Here is a 25,128-nt window from a genome sequence, read left to right on the forward strand (position 1 = left end):
GGTGTGGTTTCTGGGAAACCTAAAGTATTTCTACTTAAAGGAGAGAGGAGGAAACTGTTATCGTATAAGGTAGGTTATTTTTCTTGTAATATGATTGATTGGGATTTGTTAAGTAGGGTTATAGTTTTGTCAGAAGTGCTTCTATACTTGGGTCAGATTAACCCTATTACTCCCTTACTAATTAAGCTTGTACTGTATGTGTAAAACTCAACTAAAACTGGTTCTCCTGACACTGCAGTTTTTTATTCATAGTTGTAACTGCTTAAATGGGTAGGTAATCTTTGGCACGCAGCTCCTGGTAGCTGCGCGCCCTCGTCCGGGGCCGGAGCTACTGCGCATGCGCAGAAGGCCAAAGATGGCGAGAGAATCGGACGAGGGCGCGCAGCTACCAGGAGCTGCGCGCTGAAGATAACCTGGTAGGCGGAGTAACGGGGCTACTGGGGCGTGGAGTAGCCGCGACTATTAGCCTCATGTCCGGCTACTCCACGCCCCAGTAGCCGCATAAATAAATTTGCATATACATGCAATTACGTTTTCTAAAAGACAGCCGGGACGTGAGGATTAGCCCAAAAAAGGGCTATCCTCACGTCCCATCCATCCACCTACCACCCCTTCTACCTTTATAGGTAGAATCGGGGTGGTAGGTTCCCTTTAAGGGTTCAAATTTATATTTTTTTTGGAATGTTGAGCCCACTATAATGATCCTCTCTCAGTATTGGATAACAGGTTGTTAATAGCATGTGTGCCTACTTCATAAGTGCAGGCTCCCTATTGGGTTTATATCTCATGTCATGATGTTGTCCTCAGTGTCTTCTAGGGTGGCATAAGATGGATTCTTTGACAGTGGAAAAATGTATATAACATTTTTCTATTCTTTTTGTATAATCTACGTGGCTTCTACACCATCACAGCATCACTGAGAGAGGGTCAGCCCCAGGGAGAGGAAACCCAAGACTATTAAAATAATAGCATCTCCTCAACCGTCTCGGTGGTTTTCTGTCCTGGGAAGAAGACCCAAGGTGCTCCGTGGTGTATTGAATAATTGTGGTAGGGCTTGGTACTTTATGCGCGGGTACGTGCTTAGCCTACTGGCATCCCTGCAATATCTGGTTGGGTGTCACACTTTCATAGATGCAGGAGATTCAAATTGCTGGCAAAGCTGGGACTGTGTTGGAGCTCAGTATTTGGGTGCTGTCCTCCACTTGGGATTACCAGCGTTCCCAAGGCGCAAGAGCATAACTCCACGCCCCAGTAGCCTCTTTGTTCTTTCTGTCAGAAATCTTCGGTGCCCAGCTCCTCACCCGCGAATCCTGAGGCATGCACAGTGGCTTCTGAGCAGTGACTGTGCAGCCGCGGGCCTGCTGTTCTGCGCATGTGCAGCTGCCAGGCTTCGAGGACGAGGGCGCACAGCTACGAAGAGCTGCGCACCAAACATTTCTGGTAGTAGGAACAAAGAGACTACTGGGGCGTGGAGTAGCTGCGCCGTGTAGCCTCAGCTCCGGCTACTCCACGCCCCAGTAGCCCCTTTACAAAATTTACGTATTGGCAAAATAAAAGTTAGCAAAAGATTGTGGGTACGTGAGGATTAGCCCCGAAAAGGTCTATTCTCACGTCCTTTAGATGTACCTACTACCCGATCTACCTTTTATAGATAGATATGTGGGGGTAGCTTCCCTTTAATCCCACAACATGTCATTTGGCTTCCTGAAAGTCATGCTTGATGGTAAGGAGGCTGCCTTACAAAGTAGCAAAAGAGGTAAAGTTTTCCTACCCCATCCTACAAAACCTATTTACTTATTACAGTAAATGGACGTCTGCTTGCCCTTTATATATAATAAAGGGGTATTTGACTCTTTCCAGCAATCTTATTGTAAGGCCAGCCACTCCATCCACTAAGGGGTACAAAATTCCCCCCTTTACCACCAATCAACTAGTTATCTTTGTTATGGAAATGGGTGAAATAACTGGATTACCCATGTTTATCACTGTAGTTTTGGAGAATTTGCAAGAGAGGTTCATACATATGAAAATGGACAAATCTAAGGCCACTTTCACACTTGCGTTTTTCACACGCAGAACTTGCATTGCACTCTGACCCATTGCAATCAATGGGTCTTTTCAGACTTGCATTTTGCACCATGCAAGTCTATGGAGTTGCATCAAAAACGCATTGCACTCTGAGACATGTGTATCAATTGCCATAGAAAAGATAGAGCTCAGTCCTGAGTCCTTTCACGCGTGTTATCTGCATGTGAAAAATGCATTGAAAAACTGAGACACTGAACAAACTGTGATTGAAAATTGATTCAACTCTAATTAAAAACTGTAATTTTTTCCACTGACCAAACCCTGATCGCACCCTGATCAGACTCTGACGTAACCTGCAATGCGATTGTGGAAGGGGCCAAAGGCTGATTTCACTCCCAGTGTGCGGCGTTCGGGCCGTGCGATCCGAGCAGCTTGCGTTGCGAGTGTGATACTAAAGTAAGCAGCTCCTAGCACTACCCTATTTTTAGCTATGAAAAACTGCCAGCTTTAACTGAACCCTCCGATAAAGCTAGCAGACACTGCTGCCCCGTCGTACAATAGTAACGCCAGACCGAGCTCACAGCGGTTCGGCGTATTCATGAGGGGGCAGGACTAGGAGGCGGTGACTGCCGCATGGCATTTTGGTCCAGTAAAGAAGCAGCGCCTCAGACCGCCCCCTCATGTATATGGCTTTTCTATTGTTCATCACTACTTGGTCTTCTAGCTTTATCGGAGGGTTCCGATAAAGCTAACAGTTTGTCATTGCTGAAAATTGGGTAGCGCTAGCAGCTGCTTACTTTAGTAAGTAGCTCCTAGTACTTTTTTTGGGTGACAGTTCACCTCTTTAGAAGAACTTTCTCAGAAAGGGCTTCACTCGCTTAGTGTCTTTGGAAATATATTGCCACTGTGACAACCAGAATGGACTCAATATGCCCTGGTCTATGGCTTCTTAATTGTCAGCCTACCGTTATCTAATGTGCATGGCCATCTCGGCTGGACCTCCTGGTTGCTCTGCACTGATGGGCTTCTATAATTTATTGTTATGCAGGTGTAATAGTAAACACAGCCATAGCCATACAACCGTCAGGATGAGCTCTGAGGGGAAGACCAATGTCTGTGAAGAAAGCGGGAAACATTCGGAAACTCTGAATAAAGACTGCAACTTAAACCATCCTGCAGACGACAATGTACAAAACTCTTCACCAAATGGCAATAATTTGATCAGTTTTGACGAAGATAACTTTGACACAAAAATGACTGATCCCCAGACTGACGACCTCACATCCCCTGTATGTACAAATAAACAAGTAGAAGAAAATGTAGTAGAAGACCAGGAATTGTTTGCAGATAAGCAGTCAAGCCCAGAGGAACGGGAGAGTGACCCGGAGATGCACATGGATGTTGATGATGACCTCATGGCTGAAATAAAGGATATCTCAAATCCAGTTAAAAACTTTGACTCTATGCTGGAAGAAATGGACCAAGGCGGCTGTAGAGAAAGCCATGCTCACATATCTGATGAAGGGTTACGTGACAGTGACCTTCCACAGTCTAATGAACAGAAAAATAAGGCAACCAATAGATTGGCAAAGGTGGCTTCTCATATTACAGCTGCAGATAGGGGTGAAGATATAAGGTAAAATATATTGTTACCACTACTTGATACCTTGTCTGAATGCCTGTATATGTGTGTGTTTGATTTGTTTAATATATAAAAAAAATACAAAAACAAGTTTTACCTATACACATTAGTCTAGAGGCAGCACCAAAGGGATCCACATAAATCCCTCATGAATTGTTGGTCTCAGAACCCCCTTTCCTTCTCAATCCAGAATGTAACGCAATAGAAAAAGTCTAGCATTTTTTTTTTATTTTTTTTTTTAATAAAAGCAGCCCTGTTATGTATTCTCTTTATGGAAGGGAATATCTCACTTTGCCATAATATTTGCTTTAATGGAAACTGGGGACATCACTAAAATGGGTGGGTTCGGATGACTTTTGCTATGATTTGTATGTCCTGTTCACCCATTGCAGATCGCTGTGGAGTTGGCCGCCACAGTCGGAGGCGTGGAACAAATAGATGACATCTATCATACAAATTCTATTTTGTTGCTCTTATTTCAGCAGGAGTTTTTCCATGTGTATTTTCTGGTCTTTTCCGAAGATATTCAGACCACGGTCCTCCTGTGGCATCATAGTTGGGATATATGACTAATTTATAGGTAGATCATAATTGCTAAAGTATTATATATATTTGGTCCCTTTCGTATAAGAATGTTCAAGAAATGCAACAGTTATTGGGTTCATGTAGCCCCTTGGCATATCCCCGTGACCCCTTGTCTTCCTTGTCTTACCAGTGTCTTTTGTTTTACTAACTTCTTTAAATGTCTGCAAACTCCTTCCCTTCCCGCAGCACGTAGAGTTCACCACATTCATATCTATGGGAAAGCTGAGTCTGTATGCTTTGCTATTTTGTTGCTCCATTCAGCTGTGATTCGGGAGGGTGGTCAGTGGACCTCTGTTCCCTAGATTGGTTCAGGTCTCAACTTAAAACAAATACCAATCAATTATTTAATACATAGTTTATTTGTACTAAAACAAAACTTGAGGTATATTTTTTTTTGGATAGACTTGTATAGTGTTAACAACAATTTGCAGTGACCTTGCCCATTGTTGGCCAACAGCACAAACATTGGGTCTGGGACCCACAGGAGAGAGGGGTAGGGAAAAGAAGGGGTATGGAAGAAAAAGGAAGGGACAGGTTCTATTAGGTCACTAGGTTTCGTATAGTTTAGAATGGCAACCCCAGGTCTGTTCAGCCGTTAGCAGGATTCTTTTCCAGCTTAAAGGTCGAAATCCAGTAGTATTGGCTGATAAAATGCCGGCCTTGCAGGATAGTTCTGGGGGATAGGATTAGGGGGAGGAGGGGGGGGGGAGGGGGGGGGAGGAGCATACAATATAATTTACACAAAACAAAACCAAAGAATCGTGGCACTTGCTCATCATCTCATCCCCGGAAGTTACCCCCCCCTCCCCCTTCCCCAGCCCTAGCATGGTATATTATAAGCTGTTACCACTGTTCTAGGTTTCAAACACTAACATTCCTGATCCGATAACCCCCATACTTTACATTTTTACTCAGTTTTATTGCTGTTTTAGCTCCTATTACTCCGTGATGGTCAGTGTCAATTCCAGTGGCCAGGGATTCTCTAAGCTTACTCTTCATGATTCCTCTGTACTATGAGATGCTGTGTGCTGACAATATGCTTAAATTATCCTGGTACAGGGTTTGGCTACACTTTAACTTTGCTTCTGAACATTTTACTAACATCTGACACATAGAAAAAAAGACGATACAGATCAGGGATGAGATCCATGTGATAAATATAAAACACAATGACACTCGGCTCCGTTAACTTGCCTAATCAATAAAACACACAGTCAGCTGTGCTATCTAGACCTTATCTGTCTGTAGCTTGTAGAGGAAGTCTCTACGCTGCTTACGGGCAGGAAGTGCCTGTTTCTGAGCTGGTCTTGCAATTCGGCAGGGAGAGGTAGGAGACAAGAGAAGCTGTTCATAAGAAGAACATGGTTATTGTCAGAAAATTTATGGTCATATCCAGGGGCAACCAAAATTGTGAACACTTGGACTGATATAGACATGTTGGGATTATGTTTGTGAAAAGCTGTATTTCTGAGTATATTTAAGAATCATGTCTTCATGGGAATACTGGTTTAAGGTTATGGTGTACTAGACTAAATTGGAAATGTATAAATGGGGAATTTCATTACATACACCTACATTAGGGTCAGTACTTGAGCACAACTTATGGGTTATCCCACATTTACTAATGTAATGCACCATTGTAATAATCACCACTGAGACTGCCCCACAATGCCTGGTATAGATAAACCTGCAGAAGAGCAGCTTGTCAGTAGACAGCTGTCTTGATAGAGGCTACTAGGCATCCATATGTATAACCAGAACGGTATAGGTTCTCTGATACATCCCACACAAGGTACTCCCACTGATCAGGGCAACCTGGCCATGCACGACTAGCTGCTCTGCTTATCTTGGCGAGTGACAGTGTCTGACGGGTTGATCGGACCCCAGTTCTTGTGATCTGTGGGGTGTCTCATCACCGAGTCCCCCACCAATCAGTGGATAGGGCCCAACTTGTCTTGCATGCCAGGTTAAACTGAGTAAAAATGCAAGATAACCATAAAGGACTGGACTGCGATAAGTATAACTGCTAGACCCTGTGAAGGAAGGCATGACATTTTAGACCCCTGGATATGCAAGGTCACTTGGTTATCCTTTTTAGACACTCTTAGAAGTTTTTACACACTCGCGCACGGGTTCTAAGAGGCGCAGGAAGTGATTTAAAATTGTCCACACAGCTTCCGGATATGGCAAAACAATAAATCACAGCCCTGTTGTCCTTTTAATATAAGCCCAGTCTGTAAAGGGGCTAGATAGGGTGAGGAACCAACCCGTTAGCATGGAAAAGAGCGAAGCACAGGTGTTTAGGTTCGTTATCGAGATAAAAGAGCAACACAGGTTAAATTTTATATTAAATTGCCCACTAAACAATACAGTTCACACAATAGATATATACAGTAAACAGAGTACACAATACAAGGGTAGCACTACAAGTCTGAGCAGTTCAGAGAGCTAGTGTGTGGGGGGTTATGGGACCCCCCTACCTGGTATCACATCCCGAACACTGGAGAAGCTATAGCTTCTCGAGGGGAAGTCATAGGGTCACGTTTCTGGGCTAATCCCTGGATCGGATTGATACCAAACCCAAGGTTGGACCCAAGGTTGCTATAGCCTCGGGGATTGGACCACTGTGATTTCCTGACAATAAGCAATCCAAAAATGTTGTTGCCTTTGGGGTGAGATGGACCATAACTCCATAACTGTCCCTATTCAACCTTTTGGTTTGAGTTTTATGGCTATTTGTCTCCTGTTTGAAGGGGAGATGCATGGAGACAATTCGGCTGCAGAGATCCTTTAAAGCTACCCCTCCTGCAGTATTCGTAAACAACCTAGCTCAATTAAGCCAATTAAGCTGATGGTGGTGGGGGGGAACAAGGGAACTTGAGTAGGATAAGTCCCCCTCCCCCTGGTCACATTTATCACAGACCCCTTTACTAACCTAGACAATTTTTTTTTTTTTTTAAATGACTGAAAAACTCCCCAAATTTTGTGTAGTGTTATAATTATCCGGTGCAGTTTCGTTTTAGCCTAACAAATATAATATTCCCTCATTTCTGGATGGTTTTCTTTATGAATGTTCGCTCCAGTGACGTGTACGCATTGTGTCCTCGCCAGATGATGAGGTACATTGCACCCTGTGGAGTAGCACTCTTTGGCGCCCTTGAAGTTACTCATCGGAGTTGGAAGAGGCATTTTGCTTTTCACACAGCAGAGTGCTCATTCAAAGACGTGTAAGTTACAGCTGTAGCTTAACTTATTTGTCCTCGGTGATTGCTGTACCTTAAGGCCGAAAGTTTTGTGTCATTTTCTGAACTGTATTTTTGACCCTTGCATTTACGAGGTTGTTCTTTGCTTTAGTCAGTAAATACAGAACAATTTGTCCACCTCCTGCATAGATTGGCAGAACTAGATCCAACATCAGAACAAAGTCCTCACCACCAGCTTCACTATGAGGGTGTACCAATAACAGATGAAAAGGGTTGGGGAAGGCTTGGTCTTGTTGAAGTCCGTAGTCAGTCGTTTCATTGGAAAAGTATGGGAAGGTTTCCTTATGGGGCTGAAACTAGTGACTAAATGGCTCTTTTGGCTGATGAGAATATTTATTGTTTCTCTGCCAGGTTTCTCTCTGCAACCCCTTTTAAAGGGGTTTTCCTTTTTTGGCAAATAATTGATGTTTGTGTATTGTTACACAATTTTCTTTATACTTTCTGTACCAGTTCATCAGTTTTCTAGCTCTCTGCTTGCTGTCCTGCTATAGGAAGCTTCATTGTATACTTCTTCTGAATATTTCCTTAACAAATGGACCTACTGTCACGGCAGGGATTTATGACAAGTAATTTTACTAAATCGCCTCTAGGCAATCAAAATGACCCATATCCGGACAGATTAAAAGTAAAACATCACTTTTATTGAAGATATTAAAATAATTCAACAATAGTTCAAACTAAAGTGGCAAGGATCACTAGGTGCATAGGACTCGGGTGAATAAAAAACAGTGTGATCAGAGTCACAGGCAGTGTCAAGCAGTCTATATTAAATACATAGGATATGGGACAAAGTAGAAAGTTCTAAGCCCAAGTGATTGGACTGCTACAATTACACTGTTGGTCAAATCGAGTAGACGGTCCTAAACAGCACTGTCAGCTTGAGGGTAGTGCAGCTTGTAGTATATACTGAAGCCCTAGGCTAGGTGGGCTCATGTATTGCCTCAGCTACCCCAGCACTAGTAATACTACCTAGTGTTAGCCCATACCCTTGATGAAGCCAGTTCTACTGGTGAAACATGTTGGGGGGGCTAATGTTTGCAAATCAATGTCCTGTGCAGTCAGCACTAACAATTACTCAATTGGATCACTTGAGATAGGGACATTCAGATTTATATTAGTTACTCCAAGCCTATAACTCGCTGTCTGTAGGGTTAGAGGTCAGATGCAGTATCTACAATAATACAGGCTTACTGTTATAGCGGCCACTGCTGGGGCCGCTGAGGCAATACATGAGCCTACCTAGCCTAGGGCTTCAGTATATACGACAAGCTGCACTACCCTCAAGCTGACAGCGCTGTTTAGGACCGTCTACTCGATTTCAAAACCGTGTAATTGTAGCAGTCCAATCAAATGGGCTTTGAACTTTCTACTTTGTCCCATATCCTATGTATTTAATATAGACTGCTTGACACTGCCTGTGACTCTGATCACACTGTGTTTTTAATTCACCTGAGTCCTTTGAATTATTTTAATATCTTCAATAAAAGTGATGTTTTACTTTTCATCTGTCCGAATATGGGCCATTTTGACTGCCATGTCCAGGGACCAGTATTTATCCACAGAAAGTAAAAAATGACATTTTCTATACAATGACAGCAAGCAGAGATCTAGAAAACTGTTCAGAAATTGATACCAAAAGTACAGTGGAAAATAATATCACTTTTCACTATACAAAAAGGATCAATTATTTGCTGAAAGTGGACAACCTCTTAAATTTTGGTTAAGAAATCTGATATGCAGTTTGAGTTACTAATGATTTTAATAATTCTATATATTTTTAACAATGATCACAACTAAGCAGGAGATTCTACTCGGCAGAAACTATATGGTGGGGGACCTAAAATCTTCCAATATAAAAGCTGTTTGGGGTACATTTTAATAAATATATGTTCAGTCTATATGTGCACACAGTAGGACACGTCCTAGCCCTTCGTTGTAAGGACCCATCAGGAATCTGCCCTACATTATCCTTAAAACAGAGGAGAAAGATGATCTATAATGAAAACCTTATTGTAAGGAGGGTTTTGTGGCTGCTCACCAGTAGTAGTACCACTGGTTTTAGGGTGGCTTAAATCTGATTAGTGCTATCCGCAGTACAAATAATAGGGTTATCCTCCAGTGACTACTAGCAGACAACCTTTTAGGTCTTTGATCTCTGGAACTGCTGGAGTAAATCACTGGCCTCAGCAGTCGGGTCTGTTAATATGTTTAGGCCAGCAGACTGGGGGCTTGTACAGACAAGAGGGTAGTTTTTGTTTTTGCCTTGCTTACTTGTTTTATACTTGCTCCATTTTTATACTGATGTTCATGCCATAGAAATACATTGGAAAGTCGATGCTCTTTCAAAGTGTTTGATCTGTCTGCTCCATGTAGTCAGTGTGTATGAGTATGAATGGTCTGTATTCATGTCCTCCTTCTTTGTATATACTTCCCTGTGCCTATTGTGTATTATTTCACTAACTTTGATCTGTTGCACATGCAGCAAGGAATCATGGCTTGGGACGCCACTGGAAAAACTGAATCGTAAGCCAGTGTGTTGTATGCAAGAGCCGTCACTGAGGCCTTCTCCAGACCACACTGTTACTGTGAAGGTAGGTCAGCCACGCCTCAAGTACAGATTGTATGGACCTTAATAATGAGGGGCTTACTATGTAACCAATCACATCCTCTTAGCTGTGAGTATAGATTTGATATTACCTCTCTTGGTGAGTATCCTCTGGATATTCTTTAATTACTCTAGTGGCTTTGTCTCGCAGTTTGACAGATTAAAGGAAAATACAGTCCCCATACCCCATCCGGATGATTTCATCGACAGATGGGATTCATTACATGTCAAGATGCCCTACTCGCCTATGAACCTTTACCCAGTGGATGACCGGGTGAGAAATATACAGTAATGTGATGTGAAGTGATTGACCACATCCAGACATTTACTAGATATGTCTACTCCTTACAGAATGGAGGAAGGATCTCTGGGAGTCGATGGAAAGTTATCAAAAACTCTCTAGAAAATTTATTAGGAATAAGGCATCCTCATGAACTGAAGGTACGTAAGTGCGAATTTAGTTTCTTTCTTTCATTTTAGTTCCCCCACATGTTTCCCCCTCTCACAACTGATAACCAAAGCCATTACCACTGCAGATCAAGACGTGGCTCTGCACGACAGAAATATAAAGAAACACAGAAGTATATGCCAAGTGTTTTTCTTTCTTTTCATGCCTATTTCTTTTACATCCTGCAGGGGGCGATGTATAACCAATTATTATAACTTCCTGCCATTCACTTTGTGTATTTTATCCCTTCCAGGAGGCAATCCTGTCCTACAATGTGTCCTACGCCAGGAAATGGGACTTCACAGCGCTTCATGACTTTTGCATGAAGGTAATGATGATCTTGTGTTGTATAAGAATCTTTTTCCAGTGCAATGTGGCTTGGATCTTGTTTGTGACGTGTCTCTATCTAGGCATGATGTCATTTTGAGCTAGTTGAAAGATAAAAAGGTCACACATTCACAGAAGAATCCAAATTCTCTAAACTATTCCCCTGCTATGACTATTATAAATCATATGTATAGACCATAATGCTGCACTTATTTACGGTATACTGACTACATAACCTACTCCAATATATTATTCTGTAACATGCTAACACTGAAATGTGGTTATCCTTGAACAATATGAAAATGAGTTGGAGGATTACCAGATTCCAATTGCGAGTGGTCCATATACTGGTGATGATCTGACCCTACATGGATAAGGCACTATATTCCTTTAACCCCTACCCTGTCAGTGTACATTTTGTCACATTTTTGGACAGGGCAATTTTTACTTTACAATTATGAAATTACAGCCCCATAAAACCCATATTTTTATTTTTTTTTTAAAGCAAACTCTTGTGACTTTTACAATTGCATTAAGGAGTTTATTGGTTTGGGAAGTAAGAGTTCTCCTTTATGCTGCATCCATCTCTATGGCGCTGACAGGGATTGCTGAGCGCCGCACAGATGGTGTGATAGCCAAGAAAGGATGCGCTAGAGAAATGGCAGCCCGTGGTCTTCTGTGAGAGCCCGTATATGTGTAATAATACGTCCTGTCCTCAAAACGAGTGTATCTTTACTCCTGAGTTGACTGTCTGTGGGCACGACGGGTCCTTTATGAGATCACATTACTATAAGGATCAGAAATGAGGTGCAAATACTCTTGCAAGCTAAAGCTTCCAATCCAAGTGAGCAAATAACAAAAAAATCTGTATGTTCCTTCTCAATAATTCTATCAATTCTCCTCACTCACTGTGTGACTGCACAGCGGCCATAACTTTGGTGCATAACCATAAGGGATGCACTGCACATATACATTAAGTAATTATGATGAGGCCTTCCATTTTAAGCATACATGATATAGTTAAAATCTAGCCGTCAGGGTTTTATTCAGCATTGTGCTAATGCTATTTGGCAATGTCATACAGATTTGTACCCAGTGTCCACAGCAATGATGCAGTCCCTGCAGATCAATGGGAAGCAATCACTTTGAAAGCTTTGGGGTCAATAATGATTGCATTTAGACCCTGCATATATTGTATTAGTGCACACTTCTGCATGCTGCAGATCCCTGTATACGTAATTACTGGCCATCGCTATATAGGTCTAAAAATAGCCAGCAGCGCTACATCATGCCGCTGCCATGTTGATGTATAGAGTTATTAAATGAAACTGTTATTATACATTATCACAATATTATGTTATATAACTGCAATAAACCTACATGGAAGAAATATACCAGACCTTCCTGCTACCCCCAGTACTAGGTTTTCCTTTTCCATACCCATTTATGACATCCTACCCATATTCACAAACGTGCGCCTACTGGCTATAGGCTTGGATTACATTTCTAAATTTCACCTTTTGTGGCATACTATAAGTTGCCGGCTAATTGTAATTTGTTACAAATTATACACTCTTTCAGCCCTCCCTTGCTATATATAAAAGGGGTAGGCAAGAAGTTTTATTGCTTTAAACTGCTGTTGCACCATAGAAAATTGGTGATAAGTTTAATACTAATTTCACTTCCAGTATATGGTGCAACCACCTGAGTGAAGTTGGCCCCCCCACCTTGTTCAAATCAAACAAAATTGGTGTCAAACGTTTGTGCTACGTTTGTGCTGGTTTGTGCAGCAGAAATTTTTGTTTGTGCCGCTATCGTTTTCGAGATTTTAATTAAAGTTTCCAGAGGTCATCAGAGGTCAACCAGCCCCCCCACATTGCCCAAATGAAACAAAACTGGTGCCGAACAATTCTGCTACGTTTGTGCTGGTTTGTGCTGCGCAAATTTTTGTTTGTGCTGCTTTTGTTTTGAATATATGAACAAAAAATGAAAGTTCAAAAGTTCAAGCAGCCCCCCCACATTAACGGAATCAAACAAAACTGGTGTCAAACATTAGTGCTACGTTTGTGCTGGTTTGTGCAGCAAAAATTTTTGTTTGTGCCGCTATAATTTTTAAGGTATGTTCAGGTGTTTGAGGTGTTTAGGATGAACTGGTAAAAAACAAACTTAGTGACACTTCCCTGGTTTGATCACCAGGGGGAGCTAGCAAACACATTGTACTTTGGAAGAAATGAACTCTGATGACCTCTGCAAAAAAGTATGAATATATTAAAAATGATAGCGGCACAAACGAAAAATTTTGCTGCACAAACCAGCACAAACGTAGCACTAACGTTTGACACCAGTTTTGTTTGATTCCGTTAATGTGGGGGGGCTGCTTGAACTTTTGAACTTTAATTTTTTGTTCATAAATTCAAAACAAAAGCAGCACAAACAAAAATTTGTGCAGCACAAACCAGCACAAACGTAGCAGAATTATTTGGAACCAGTTTTGTTTGATTTGGGCAATGTGGGGGGGCTGGTTGACCTCTGATGACCTCTGGAAACTTTCATTAAAATCTTAAAAACGATAGTGGCACAAACGAAAATTTCTGCTGCACAAACCAGCACAAACGTAGCACAAACGTTTGACACCAATTTTGTTTGATTTGAACAAGGTGGGGGGGCCAGCTTCACTTAGGTGGTGCAACCAGCAGTTTAAAGTTGTCACCAATTTTCTAAGAACATATGTTTTTTTTTAAAGGTCCTCTTGCCATGGAATTTTTGCCAGATGTCAGTAATAACCCTTTCAATTTAAACTGGGATGTCCATAAATTAAAGGGGTTGTCTTCTTACTAAAATTTAACATAAAAGTATTTATCTGCTTACATTCCACAGATCACGAATTACATGATATTATCGATTTATTTATTTTTTTTTTTTGTAATTTTTTTTTTTTTTTGGTCCCACAATAAAAGTTTCTCTTTTCCGTCTTGCTACCAATATGTTTATTACTTGTTCCCATAGAAAACGAACTGCAGGCACCGATGTTTCACCAGTCAGGCATGCGCATAATATCCTTCTCATTGTTACATTCCAAGAGTTGTATGTGTGCTGTGCTATGGGTTCTGAGTCATTCATAGTGCCATTCAAAAGAGCTGTGATTGACCACAGCGTGTCTAGAGGATTCTGGGAGATGTACTCTTTGAAAGATGTTAGAGCAGCCATCTTGGAAAATGCATCACAGGGGTGCAGCAGGGGCAGTAGACTACAAGGTAAAGGCCAGTAGGGTTCAAATTGCAATGATTTAAGGCATAACAAGATAAATTTGACAACCATGAGAAAAAAAAACCTGTGTGACCGGGCAACCCCTTTTTTCTTTTTTTTTAAATTACTTTATTACAAGAATAACAATTATACATATAAAGAATCAGATCGTGATAGATACATGCTTGTATTTCCATAGTCTATATGTACATTAGAACATAAATTAGTATATTCATCTGAATATCTGTCTATCTTTGTATGTTACAAGTATTACATTTTGACAGTGTCTGACTCCTTATATGTTTCCAACACACAAATCTACGGATATAATACAAGCTTTGAGATTCATATGCCATAACAAAAAGCCAAACAAGCTTAGCTGTTAACTTTTTTTTTTTTCTCTTTTCCTTTTTTCCACATTTTTAGTATATGCGAAACCTATTACAATAATTCTAATCGCAAGACACCCCAATCCCCTCCCCCCCAATACCCCTTACCCACCCCGGCACCGATGGGAAGAACCAGGAGAGAAAATAAATAAGTAAAATATAAAAATAAATAAATATATACCAAATTGTGTTTATCATATTCTCCACTCCGACCAACAATCAGATTCTTTCTTGTCCTTTAAATTCCATTCCATCAAATATCCCAAAGGAGTTAATTCATAGTTCATCATTCTTTCAACTAATATATGCCACTCTTTTATTTTGGGGGTATTTCCCCCTTTCCAATTTCTTATCAGTAACAGTCTCCCATTGAAAAGTAATTTGTGAACTAAAAGGCTTTTCCCCTTAGATATCCCCGAAGCTGGGATAAGTCCCAAAATAGCCACTGAGGCATCAAAGACTAAGTTAATTTCCAATCTCTCCGTGATGCACTCATATATCTCCATCCAAAGTTGTCTTATTTTAGCGCAGTTCCATAAAATGTGCATAATATCTGCTAACTGCTCCTGGCACCTATTGAATCTTGAGTTATCTCTGAGTTTAGCCTTATACAGTATATCTGGGGATTAGTAGATTCTGTAGAGTATATTTAATAGAATTAATCTGTGGTTCCAACTCTTAGAGGTATATTTTACATTTCTAAAAATATGACTCCAGTGCTCTTCATCTAGTGTGCCACAAACCTTTGCCCATTTATTTTGGCTGGGATGTTTTTTTTATCATAGTATATAAGGCTGGAAGGAGACGCAAGTCCATCAAGTCCAACCTTCAAGAATTAAATAAATGTTTTATCCCCATAACCCGTGATATTTTTTTTTTTTTTCAAGTCCTTCTCTACCTCTAACATTATTCCTCTGTATATTCTTGATAGATTTTTTGAGCATTAATCAAAGTAAATATAAAGGACATTAAACCACGGTTCTCCATTCGAAAATAATCCTTATTGATTTCTGCTCTAACTGCATGTCTCACTCGCATATAGTTAAAATAGTCATAGTCTTTTAAATGATAGTTCTGTTTCAGTTTGTCGAAGGACACCAGTGAACCCTCGTGAAATAAATCAGATCTATATCTTAAACCCCTATTTCTCCAAAATTGTGATTCTTCTATCTTACATAGTTCTATAATGTGCTCATTATGCCACAAGGGTGAAAAGATAGTGGAACCCTAAATTCCTAAAAAGGTTCTAAACCATTTCCATGTATTGTGAATCAAATTCATAATTGGGAGTTTATCCCCCCTCTCTTTCATCAATCTCCCAGATTTCAGTAGTGCAAATATATTATCCCCTATACTGTATTATTGAACCTATTCAACAGTTCCTTAAAAACTGCAGAATTTCTACTTTCCCCTATAAATTGTACTTGTGATGAAACAAAGTAGTGAAAGGGGGATGGGAAAGAGACCCCACCCGTATCCTTATCTTTACAAAAAAAACTCTATTTTTAGTCGGACCCTAGTTCTCCCCCAAATTAAATCGTTTAATATCCTTCGTAACAGTCTGAACTATCTATCTTCAATCCAACAGGGACTATTTGACAAAATGCACAACATTTGAGGGAGGCAGATCATTTTCATTAAAGCGATCCTATCTGCTCTACTGAGTGGTAGTTTATTCCATATCTTAATTTTATTTCTAATTTTTTTAACCAGGGGTGAGAGATTTTAATTTCAACATATTCCAAAACCTTTGGACTGATCTTTAATCCCAAATATTCAAAAGTCTCGCCTGAGTTCAAAATACAAAGTTCCCCTACCTGTCCCAAATTAAATTTGTCCAATTTACATAAGGTAGACTTTCTCCAGTTAATCTCCAGTCCTCTAATATCCCCATCGTTGGAGGGACGGATTTCTCTGAGTTTCCTAAATATAGTAAAATGTCGTTGGCATATAAGAGAATTTTATCGTCTTCTCCACCGCACCCAGACCCCTCTATCTCCTTTGTTGCTCTTATTTTTATAGCCAGCTGTTCCACAAACATAGCAAATAAAAGTGGGGACATGGGACACCCTTGTCTTGTCCCCCTACTCAAATTACTACTCAAAGGGTAACCCCTTCTTCAGTTATGTGTAGTAATGAGAAATGACACCTGAAGTAAGAACCGTCCATAGAAAGTCATGGCACCAGCTGCAAATGGATCAGTAATTAGAGAGCAATCTAACCACTTTTAGAAAAATTTCAGCTGGTACAACTGATGCCACACCAGAAACATAGATGTTTCAGACATTGGATAGGACTTGTATTTGTGGGAAACCCCTTTTGAAGCCTTGCATAATAATAATAATCTTTATTTATATAGTGCCATTATATTCTGTAGGGCTTTACAAATTATAGGGGACATTACGGAGTACAAACATGGAAAAATAGGAGGGAGGGTCCTGCTTGCACGAGTTTAGTCTATGAGGATGAAGGGGTGACACAAGAGCTTACATTCTATGAGGTGTTGACACAAGAGGTATTAGAGCTTGTATAACGGTCCAGCCATTCTTTATAAGGGAACAGAATGAAATAATTTATTAAATAAAAATGCTGATGCTTCAACCAGCCATCAGTCGTCATCTTATATGCAAAATCCAAGGTAAATGTGACTGCAGATAAGCCTGGAGCTTGGTATCTGGTGTTTGCTGGACAACAGACTGGAGGAGGACACAGGATGGGTTAGTAAAGAGAGTTTGAAGATTCATGCAGTTAGCAAGTGTTCTAGGTTTGCCTAAAGAGCATGTTTGAAACTTTGGAGGTCTGGGAAGTTCATTCCAGAAATTTGGAGAGAAGTCATGGAGATATGAGGGAGAGTAGTATAATATCCCTGGCAGATGGAAGAGCATGGGTTGGGCATTGTGTTACCATTAGAATTACATTGTATTAACCTTTTTTTTTTTTTTTTTTTTCCATAAGCACAATGTAAACACATTGTGAATGCAATGCAGTTAGGCAAATCTCTTACCCAAACACGTTTCCTGTTTTATTTGTGTTTCAAAACACAATTTAGAGACCTTGTGTGAATGCACCGCAAGCCTCTGATCTGCTTTTGAGTGGCATCTCTAGTATTTATCTAGCAGCCTGCTACAGAAAGAAGGGAGTCGGGAGAGATCCTAGGGCACCACACATAAAGGGTCCGCCCAGGGGCACATGCTTGTGTGAGGTTCCATTTGTGGTCAGATAAAGAAGTAGCAAATCTTATAGTAACTAAAAAAAATTTAGAACTTAATATAGCTGTTTCCTTTTTATTTTATTTTTTTTTTGTTATTATTATCATTGAGGTTGTACATTTTCCCCAAAATGTTCCACTTAAAGTGAACCTTGATCCTGTCGCCACTATTCACACTGGATGCCGTCTCTGTCGGTCTCTAGGTGTCAGACATACACATGATGGATTTGAGAGTTAAGCACATGTCCTACTCAATTACACAAAGTTGATAAATGGACCCTGGCTGCATTACAGGCTTCTGCTGCTATGACAGATCGTCTACACGGCTTCTGATTAGCCGGGGATTGTAGCGTGTTGTCTACTCCCCAATAATAGAAGCCGCGGCTGACAGCATGTCTTATAGACAAATCTGTCTCTTCTCATCCAGCTTGTCCCACAAAAATATGAAAAAGCAGGAAAAGACCCTTTGATTTCTCACTTAACTAATGAAGACGGTTCTGTTCTCTGAGGGGGGTGGTGCTTATGTTCTAAGGGCACCTAGTAAACACTGTATTCTTCTTTAACTGGGTCTGAAACGTATTTGGTCCAGGTTCCTAAAGCCAGCACCAATGTGTAAATACAGTGTGGGCTGTAGCTGGCTGCTTGAGTGATTGGGTCCCATACGTTTTGCTGTGCCTGCATTAACCGGTAGAGCTTAATGGAGGACTAGCTCGTTTTCATATACTGCTGCTATACCACCGCTGTCCCACAAATCCTACAAAGCTCCTAAAAATGTTTGGCACAAGTTTTCCATAGAATCTCACACAAACCTCATGTTGACCTTTGCTACTGTCTTTGATTTTGCACATCTAAAATACAATTTTACAATTGGCGTGTGGAGTCCACAACTCCTTTGCAATCCTATGGTGTATGCATTGTCACAGGCCACAAGCAACCCTGTGTGTATAGGAGATCCATACAAACATACAGTTGTTTATTCTCAGTACTGCTTTAAATGCTTGTATCAAGGCTCCCATAAATAAGCTACAATGGTGGCACATATGCACTGTGCCATGTTACCAGCTAGGCAGATAATTGGCAAGCCGTCTCTGGCAAAGCGAGGGAACACAGGTGAGTCTTGATCTTATTTTTATAGCAATTTATTCACTCGGATCAGTTGTCACCTGGAGGACATTGAGTGACACAAGACATGCTTTATGCTTCTATGCATATTTTTAAATATATGACTAGATTCATATGTGATCCCTATGAGCGAGAAGACTGAAGCCTATCCCTAGATTTTTTTTTTTTTTTTTTTTTTTTTTTTTTTTTTTTTTTTTTAGAAGTAGCATTTTCTTTGACTGGGAGTGACGGGGTTAAGCAGAAAACCCCAGACACAGCACAATGAGAAGAGAAATGTTGAGCTCGGCCCACGTTTGCATGCAGTGTGCATTTTGAGGCTTGATTATTCTTTCCTGCTCAGTGATGGATAGGCCTGTCTTGGATCATGCGTCATGTATTCCTTTTGTATGATTTGATGAGCTGTCACGCCTAGGGTTTTTTATACTAGAAGAAAAGTCATGGCCGGAGCCGTCTCTTGCTGCTTGTTTTTGCTGTCAATCGAGGCAGATTGGGCTAAAGCTCTCCGGTGTCATTGAGGTCTTTTCAGTGACTGTATCGTTTTATGTGCTGGATACATTTCTTCAGGTTTCAAGTTTTACAACAAGCAAGTTTACGATCTAATTGACAATCCAGCTTGGAATTTTAGCTCCCAGATAAATACAAAATACATTTTTATGCGGTAAAGTAACAAATAATGCCCATAAAGGGAATCGGTCAGTAAACTGCAGACCATGCTAGGAGAGATGTGTAACCATACCTTTGTGTATATGTAGTAAGTTGTAGCCGGATTATAAAAATTTTAATGCAGTTTAATGTCGTCTTTCAGCCAGAAGAGCTTTCTACTATTTGCAGTGAACTGCTCCACAGCCCCTCCCCTCAGCTCTGAGTGACTGCTGTAAGTATCCAATCAAAATCCTGATGCAGCTCCTACTCTTAGTAGAGGGGAGTGCTTGTGGAGTCGAAGAGAACAGAAAGCTCTTAAGGCTGAAAGACTTAACCTCCCCTTTTCTTGAATTCTGTATACTTCATGGAAATTCTGTTGCTGCCTTATATGTAAATGAGCTTCTCAGGGGTGTAACAGTACATCTATTTCCTTTTTTCAATTCCTTCATTTTAATGATGCAAATGTGTTGTGAAGAATAGGAGGAAAACTAGTGAACTAACCAGCGTATCCACATCCCAGGGCTACCAAAATGTTAATTTACATAAGGAAAAAAAATTCCCCCCCCCCCCCAAAAAAAAAAAAAAAAAAAAACCTGACAGAACAAAAATGATATGTCTAGGGCAGTGATGGCAAGCCTTTTAGACACCGGGTGCCCAAACTACAACCAAAACCCACTAATTTTTTTTCGCAACGTGCCGATGCGAAAATTTAAACACTAACTTATTACTCCCTGCTCTGTCACGTTAAATTGTATAGGCACTTGAGGACACCAATACAGTACAAAGAAGGAGAAAAAGCTTTGGTTATCATTGTAGCTTCCTTCTAGGGTCCTGGCCTGCCTGGGACTGCAAGAGTCCTTGAGTCCTGTCTGGCGAAGTCTGTGTTGGGGTGAAAGCCTGGGTGCCCATAGAGAGGGCTCTGAGTGCCACCTCTGGCACCCGTGCCATAGGTTCGCCACCACTGGTCTAGGGGCTTGTCTAGTGCCCACAGTGTACATTTCATAGTAAATAAATTGGAATTTCACAATATTTACCTGCACAAATTCTTTCACATGGCGATGTTGCTATTTTTGCTATTAGACCGGGGTTGTTTATTTCTTTCCATTGAGGTTTCATTTGCATCTTTACTGGGGAAAACCCAGCACCAGGTGACAGTTCTAAGTCCAAGGTCGCAGCATATGTCTTGACAACTGCTATGCAGCTGCAATAAAGCATGACAGCCTCCTATTCACGTGCCACTTATAAAGGCGTGCGGCTATCGCCATCTGATGTCTTGACAGCTCGCAGTGCCCTTTGATTGAATATATTTATTTTCCTGGGATTTATCTAAACACCTCTGGAAAGAATTATTGCATATGATACTCAGTATCTTGGGAAACTACGAGATTATTCTACGCTTTAATATGTGACCCCGAAGTTTACAAGGCATCATGGAGGGTTAATTATGATAGTCATAGGAAAGTCAAAGGACTTGTAATGTTGTTATTTTAATAGTTAAAGGGGTTATGTGGGTTAAAAAGAATAATGTATGCATTGGATGGCCTTTCTAGCATTCCCCTTTTTATGTGACATCTCATCTGTTTGCTTTAAAAAAAAAAAAATCCTCTAATATAAGGCAAATCCGACTCATCTTATGTGAAAATGACATGAGAAGAGTCAAGTTTAGTAGTTTATAGTAGTAGTAGGGGTAATGTCTCCTTAGAAGCCTCTATATTCTATTTTATAGTACCTAGAAACATCCTATTTGTGTCCTATTAAAGATGATAATTTAAAAAATAATTAAAGGTAATATTAAACGGAACCTGTCACCAGGAGACCCATGTTTGGCACCCCCCAGTCCCCACAGAGCATAGTACATACACTGCCAAAGTGTTTTTGTATTATAAATAGGTTTTACAGAAAAAAAGATATGTTATATTGTACCTTTCATTAGCATCTGCTGTGTGACTAGGCAGTTGCCAATTGGGAGGAGCTGGAAAGGAGCAGATCCCCCCCCCCACCCTTGGGAAACATGTGACCTTTTCAAATATATGAATAACTCCCCACACTCAGGATTGGCTGTAGAGGAGCAAGGGGCGTCGCTAAGCCCAGTGTTGGGTTTTTTCATATATTTGAAAAGGTCACATGGACTAGCTGTTCCCCAAGGGTGGGGGGGGGGGACTGCTCCTTTCCAGCTCCTCCCAAAAGGCAACTGCCTAGTCACACAGCACATGCTAATGAAAAGTACAATATAACATATCTTTTTTTCTGTAAAACAAATTTTTTTATACAAAAACACTTTGGCAGCGTATGTACTATGCTCTGTGGGGACTGGGGGAGTGCTAAAAATGGGTCTGCTGGTGACAGGTTCCCTTTAAAGATCTCATCTTTCAGGTCACATCAAGCTTATGGCTTTATAATTTACAAAACCAGAGGCAACTCAAGAAATAGTTGGAAATGCAAGCTGCAGATTAAGATCCAGCTGCCACCTATTTTTTTTTAACTGCCTTTATCTAATAAGCTTGATGGGATATGAAAGAGATTCTTATCTTTAAGATGACACAAACTGTATGTTTCTTGGTTATATAGAGCAGACGCTCAAGTGACACTACCCCTGCAACCAGTAAGCTTGACTCCTGCCACTTTTTTTTACTAGGTAAACAAGTGACATTTTACATAATGAATATTTTATACCCTACCTTAGAGGGCTGGTAGTTTAGTGGGGTCAGGGGACGCACTGACATTTTTCCAGAAGGATAATAATACTCCTCTCGCCGATTTTGAAGAGTATTTTCAGCCATTAAGGAGTATGACATTTTCATGAATACAAATACTACTAATTGTTTATAGCGGGCCATGGCTAATGTCACCACCAGTCCCCCCACAGAGCGGGCCATGGCTAATGTCACCACCAGTCCCCCCACAGAGCGGGCCATGGCTAATGTCACCACCAGGCCCCCCACAGAGCGGGCCGGAGGTGACATGGCTCATTTTAATTTCATTTAGTTTTTGGGGGATTGCGCTTATAACATTTTTTTTATTTTTTTTTTTTATTTTTTTTTTTTAATTTTTTTATGTTTTATAGCGGTACACATGATCCCTGCTAATATTAGATAGATAGATAGATAGATAGATAGATAGATAGATAGATCCTAGGTAATGGTGATCTAAGGGTAACAGTAATCTAAAATCCCATTGGAACAGTTACTTCTATACGCTTACAGCCTGTGGTGGATATCAGTGCAGGGGTCTGTATAGAGGCTGCACAGGAAGCTCAGTGTCTGCTCCCTGTGCTGGATCCTGGCAGACATGAGCTTCAGCCCCTCCCCCCTCCTCAACACAGTTGGCTGATGCAGGAGAGGGTGAGGGACAGCTCCAGCAGAACTATCGGTCCCAGCAGACTTTGCGTTAACGCCTCTACATGCGTCAGAACACTATCTCTGGGTAAAAATTGTTAACAGGTTCTACTTAAAGGGGTTTTCCCACAAATCAAATTGGGCCCTATCCACAGAATAGGGCCTAACTTGCTGAGCGGTGAGGTCTCGGTGATGGTACCCCCACAGATCACTAGAACATGGGTCTGATATACCGCCGAGATGACCAAAATAACTGGTAGTGCATGGCTGGGCTGCCCGATTCATCTCTATGGAGCTGACGGAGATTGGCGAGTATGGCGCTCAGCAATCTCCGTCAGCTTCATAGAAATGAACAGGGCAAATGGCGCATGAGTGCTGCTCTGCCCATCTCTGTGGTGCTATGGGGGCACATCAGACCCCCCGCTCTAGTGATCTGTAATCTTGCTGTCACAGATAAGCAAGTATGGCCCTATCCACAGGATCCTAACCTGCTTTGTGGGAAAGCCCCTTTAATGGGAATTTATTGGCTGACAGGTGAACAGTCCATAGGCCATATCCATAGGAGCACTAAGTGGGAGTTTTCTCTGCTATATTGTAGTATCTTTTAGCATCTTCTCATCTCCTTTTCCTCTACAGACTCTTGATGAAGATGAGCGCACACACTTTTTCAAATCGATTCTTCATGAGATGATTGCATTGACTCTCAAGCTCCCCAACCTCTGCACACAGGTAAGTCATTAGAGTTCCCAGACAAAGCAGATTCTGCCGCTCACACAAGTCCAGCACTGCAGCTTCTGGTCCTGTAAAAGTTTTCCATGGTTCCCAAATTTTATTCCTGTATGCTTCCCTGTGCAATTTAAAAAAGGGACTTGAGACCCCAAATATATCATGCAATGAAGCGGAGAACATTGCTGATCTGCGTCCCATACCCATTTACTATCCAGGACTTCATGTTATCCAAGTGCTTTCATCCCCCCACCCTAGGTCTGAATAACTCAAGATCTTCTCCTCCACGCCTCCCCATCACATACTCTCCTGTTTATATGCATATTGTATTATTCAAATCCATTCTGTCAAAATAAGAAACCTTTGGAAAATATATAAATAGTTGGCAGATCACTGGACTTTTCTCATGGCTGACACGAGCTAATGAAGCCTAAGACTCCTTGGCTCTAGGTTTCCATTTATTTCCCGGAGTTACTGACAGTATCCCGTCTGCTTTGTTTTTTGGGATTGTTGTTTATTGCTTTCTGACACAGGGAAGATCTGCATTTGTTACGAATCTTATATGTTATAGTAGTGTTCTCTGTGTCGGGCCCGGCCCTTGGAGCGGCAGCTGCGCTCCTTTTTAACCAAATAACTGCAGATTTCAGTGTTTTATCTCTGACGAAAGAAAAGAAGAAATTAATAGACATAAAAAAGCCTTGCATAACACTGTATATTTGATAAAAAGAACTATATCCTGCAATGCTAAGCCTGGAACGGTCGGCTTAATAATAGACGGACACTTAGACGCTGTAGGGAATTGTGATCAGGAGTCAATTCATTTACGCCAGCGAGGAGACAGTCAGCAGTTATAGTAGGAAAAAAAACACCTCCATAAAAAATGTTTATTAACGCTGTCACTCTCAGTGCTCAATATACACTCACTGGCCACTTTATTAGGTACACCATGCTAGTAACGGGTTGGACCCCCTTTTGCCTTCAGAACTGCCTCAATTCTTCATGGCATAGATTCAACAAGGTGCTGGAAGCATTCCTCAGAGATTTGGTCCATATTGACATGATGGCATCACACAGTTGCCGCAGATAGGGATGGACATGGTCAGCAACAATACTCGGGTAGGATGTGGCGTTGCAACGATCCTTATTTGTTACCAAGGGGCCCAAAGAGTGCCAAGAAAATATTCCCCACACCATGACACTACCACCAACAGCCTGAACCGTTGATACAAGGCAGGATGGATCCATGCTTTCATGTTGTTGACTCCAAATTCCAACTCTACCATCCGAATGTCGCAGCAGAAATCGAGACTCATCAGACCAGGCAACGTTTTTCCAATCTTCTACTGTCCAATTTCGATGAGCTTGTGCAAATTGTAGCCTCAGTTTCCTGTTCTTAGCTGAAAGGAGTGGCACCCGGTGTGGTCTTCTGCTGCTGTAGCCCATCTGCCTCAAAGTTCGACGTACTGTGCGTTCAGAGATGCTCTTCTGCCTACCTTGGTTGTAACGGGTGGCGATTTGAGTCACTGTTGCCTTTCTATCAGCTCGAACCAATCTGCCCATTC

At 41.1% G+C, this 25,128-nt stretch overlaps 1 protein-coding gene across 3 annotated transcripts in view; it reads left to right on the plus strand.

Moving 5' to 3' along the window:
- PARG (poly(ADP-ribose) glycohydrolase) overlaps nt 1-25,128 on the plus strand; it is a 67,300-nt gene that overhangs the window by 9,124 nt on the left and 33,048 nt on the right. For all 3 annotated transcript variants that reach the window (XM_072130002.1, XM_072130000.1, XM_072130001.1), the window contains 6 exons: nt 3,077-3,664; nt 10,001-10,109; nt 10,275-10,397; nt 10,475-10,564; nt 10,825-10,899; nt 23,477-23,569. In XM_072130002.1, the coding sequence (XP_071986103.1) occupies nt 3,117-3,664; nt 10,001-10,109; nt 10,275-10,397; nt 10,475-10,564; nt 10,825-10,899; nt 23,477-23,569 (1,038 nt within the window). In that variant the 5' untranslated portion in view covers nt 3,077-3,116. The remainder of the gene's footprint in view (nt 1-3,076; nt 3,665-10,000; nt 10,110-10,274; nt 10,398-10,474; nt 10,565-10,824; nt 10,900-23,476; nt 23,570-25,128) is intronic.

This window comes from Engystomops pustulosus, chromosome 11 (assembly GCF_040894005.1).
Source record: "Engystomops pustulosus chromosome 11, aEngPut4.maternal, whole genome shotgun sequence".
NCBI classification, from domain to species: Eukaryota; Metazoa; Chordata; class Amphibia; order Anura; family Leptodactylidae; genus Engystomops; species Engystomops pustulosus.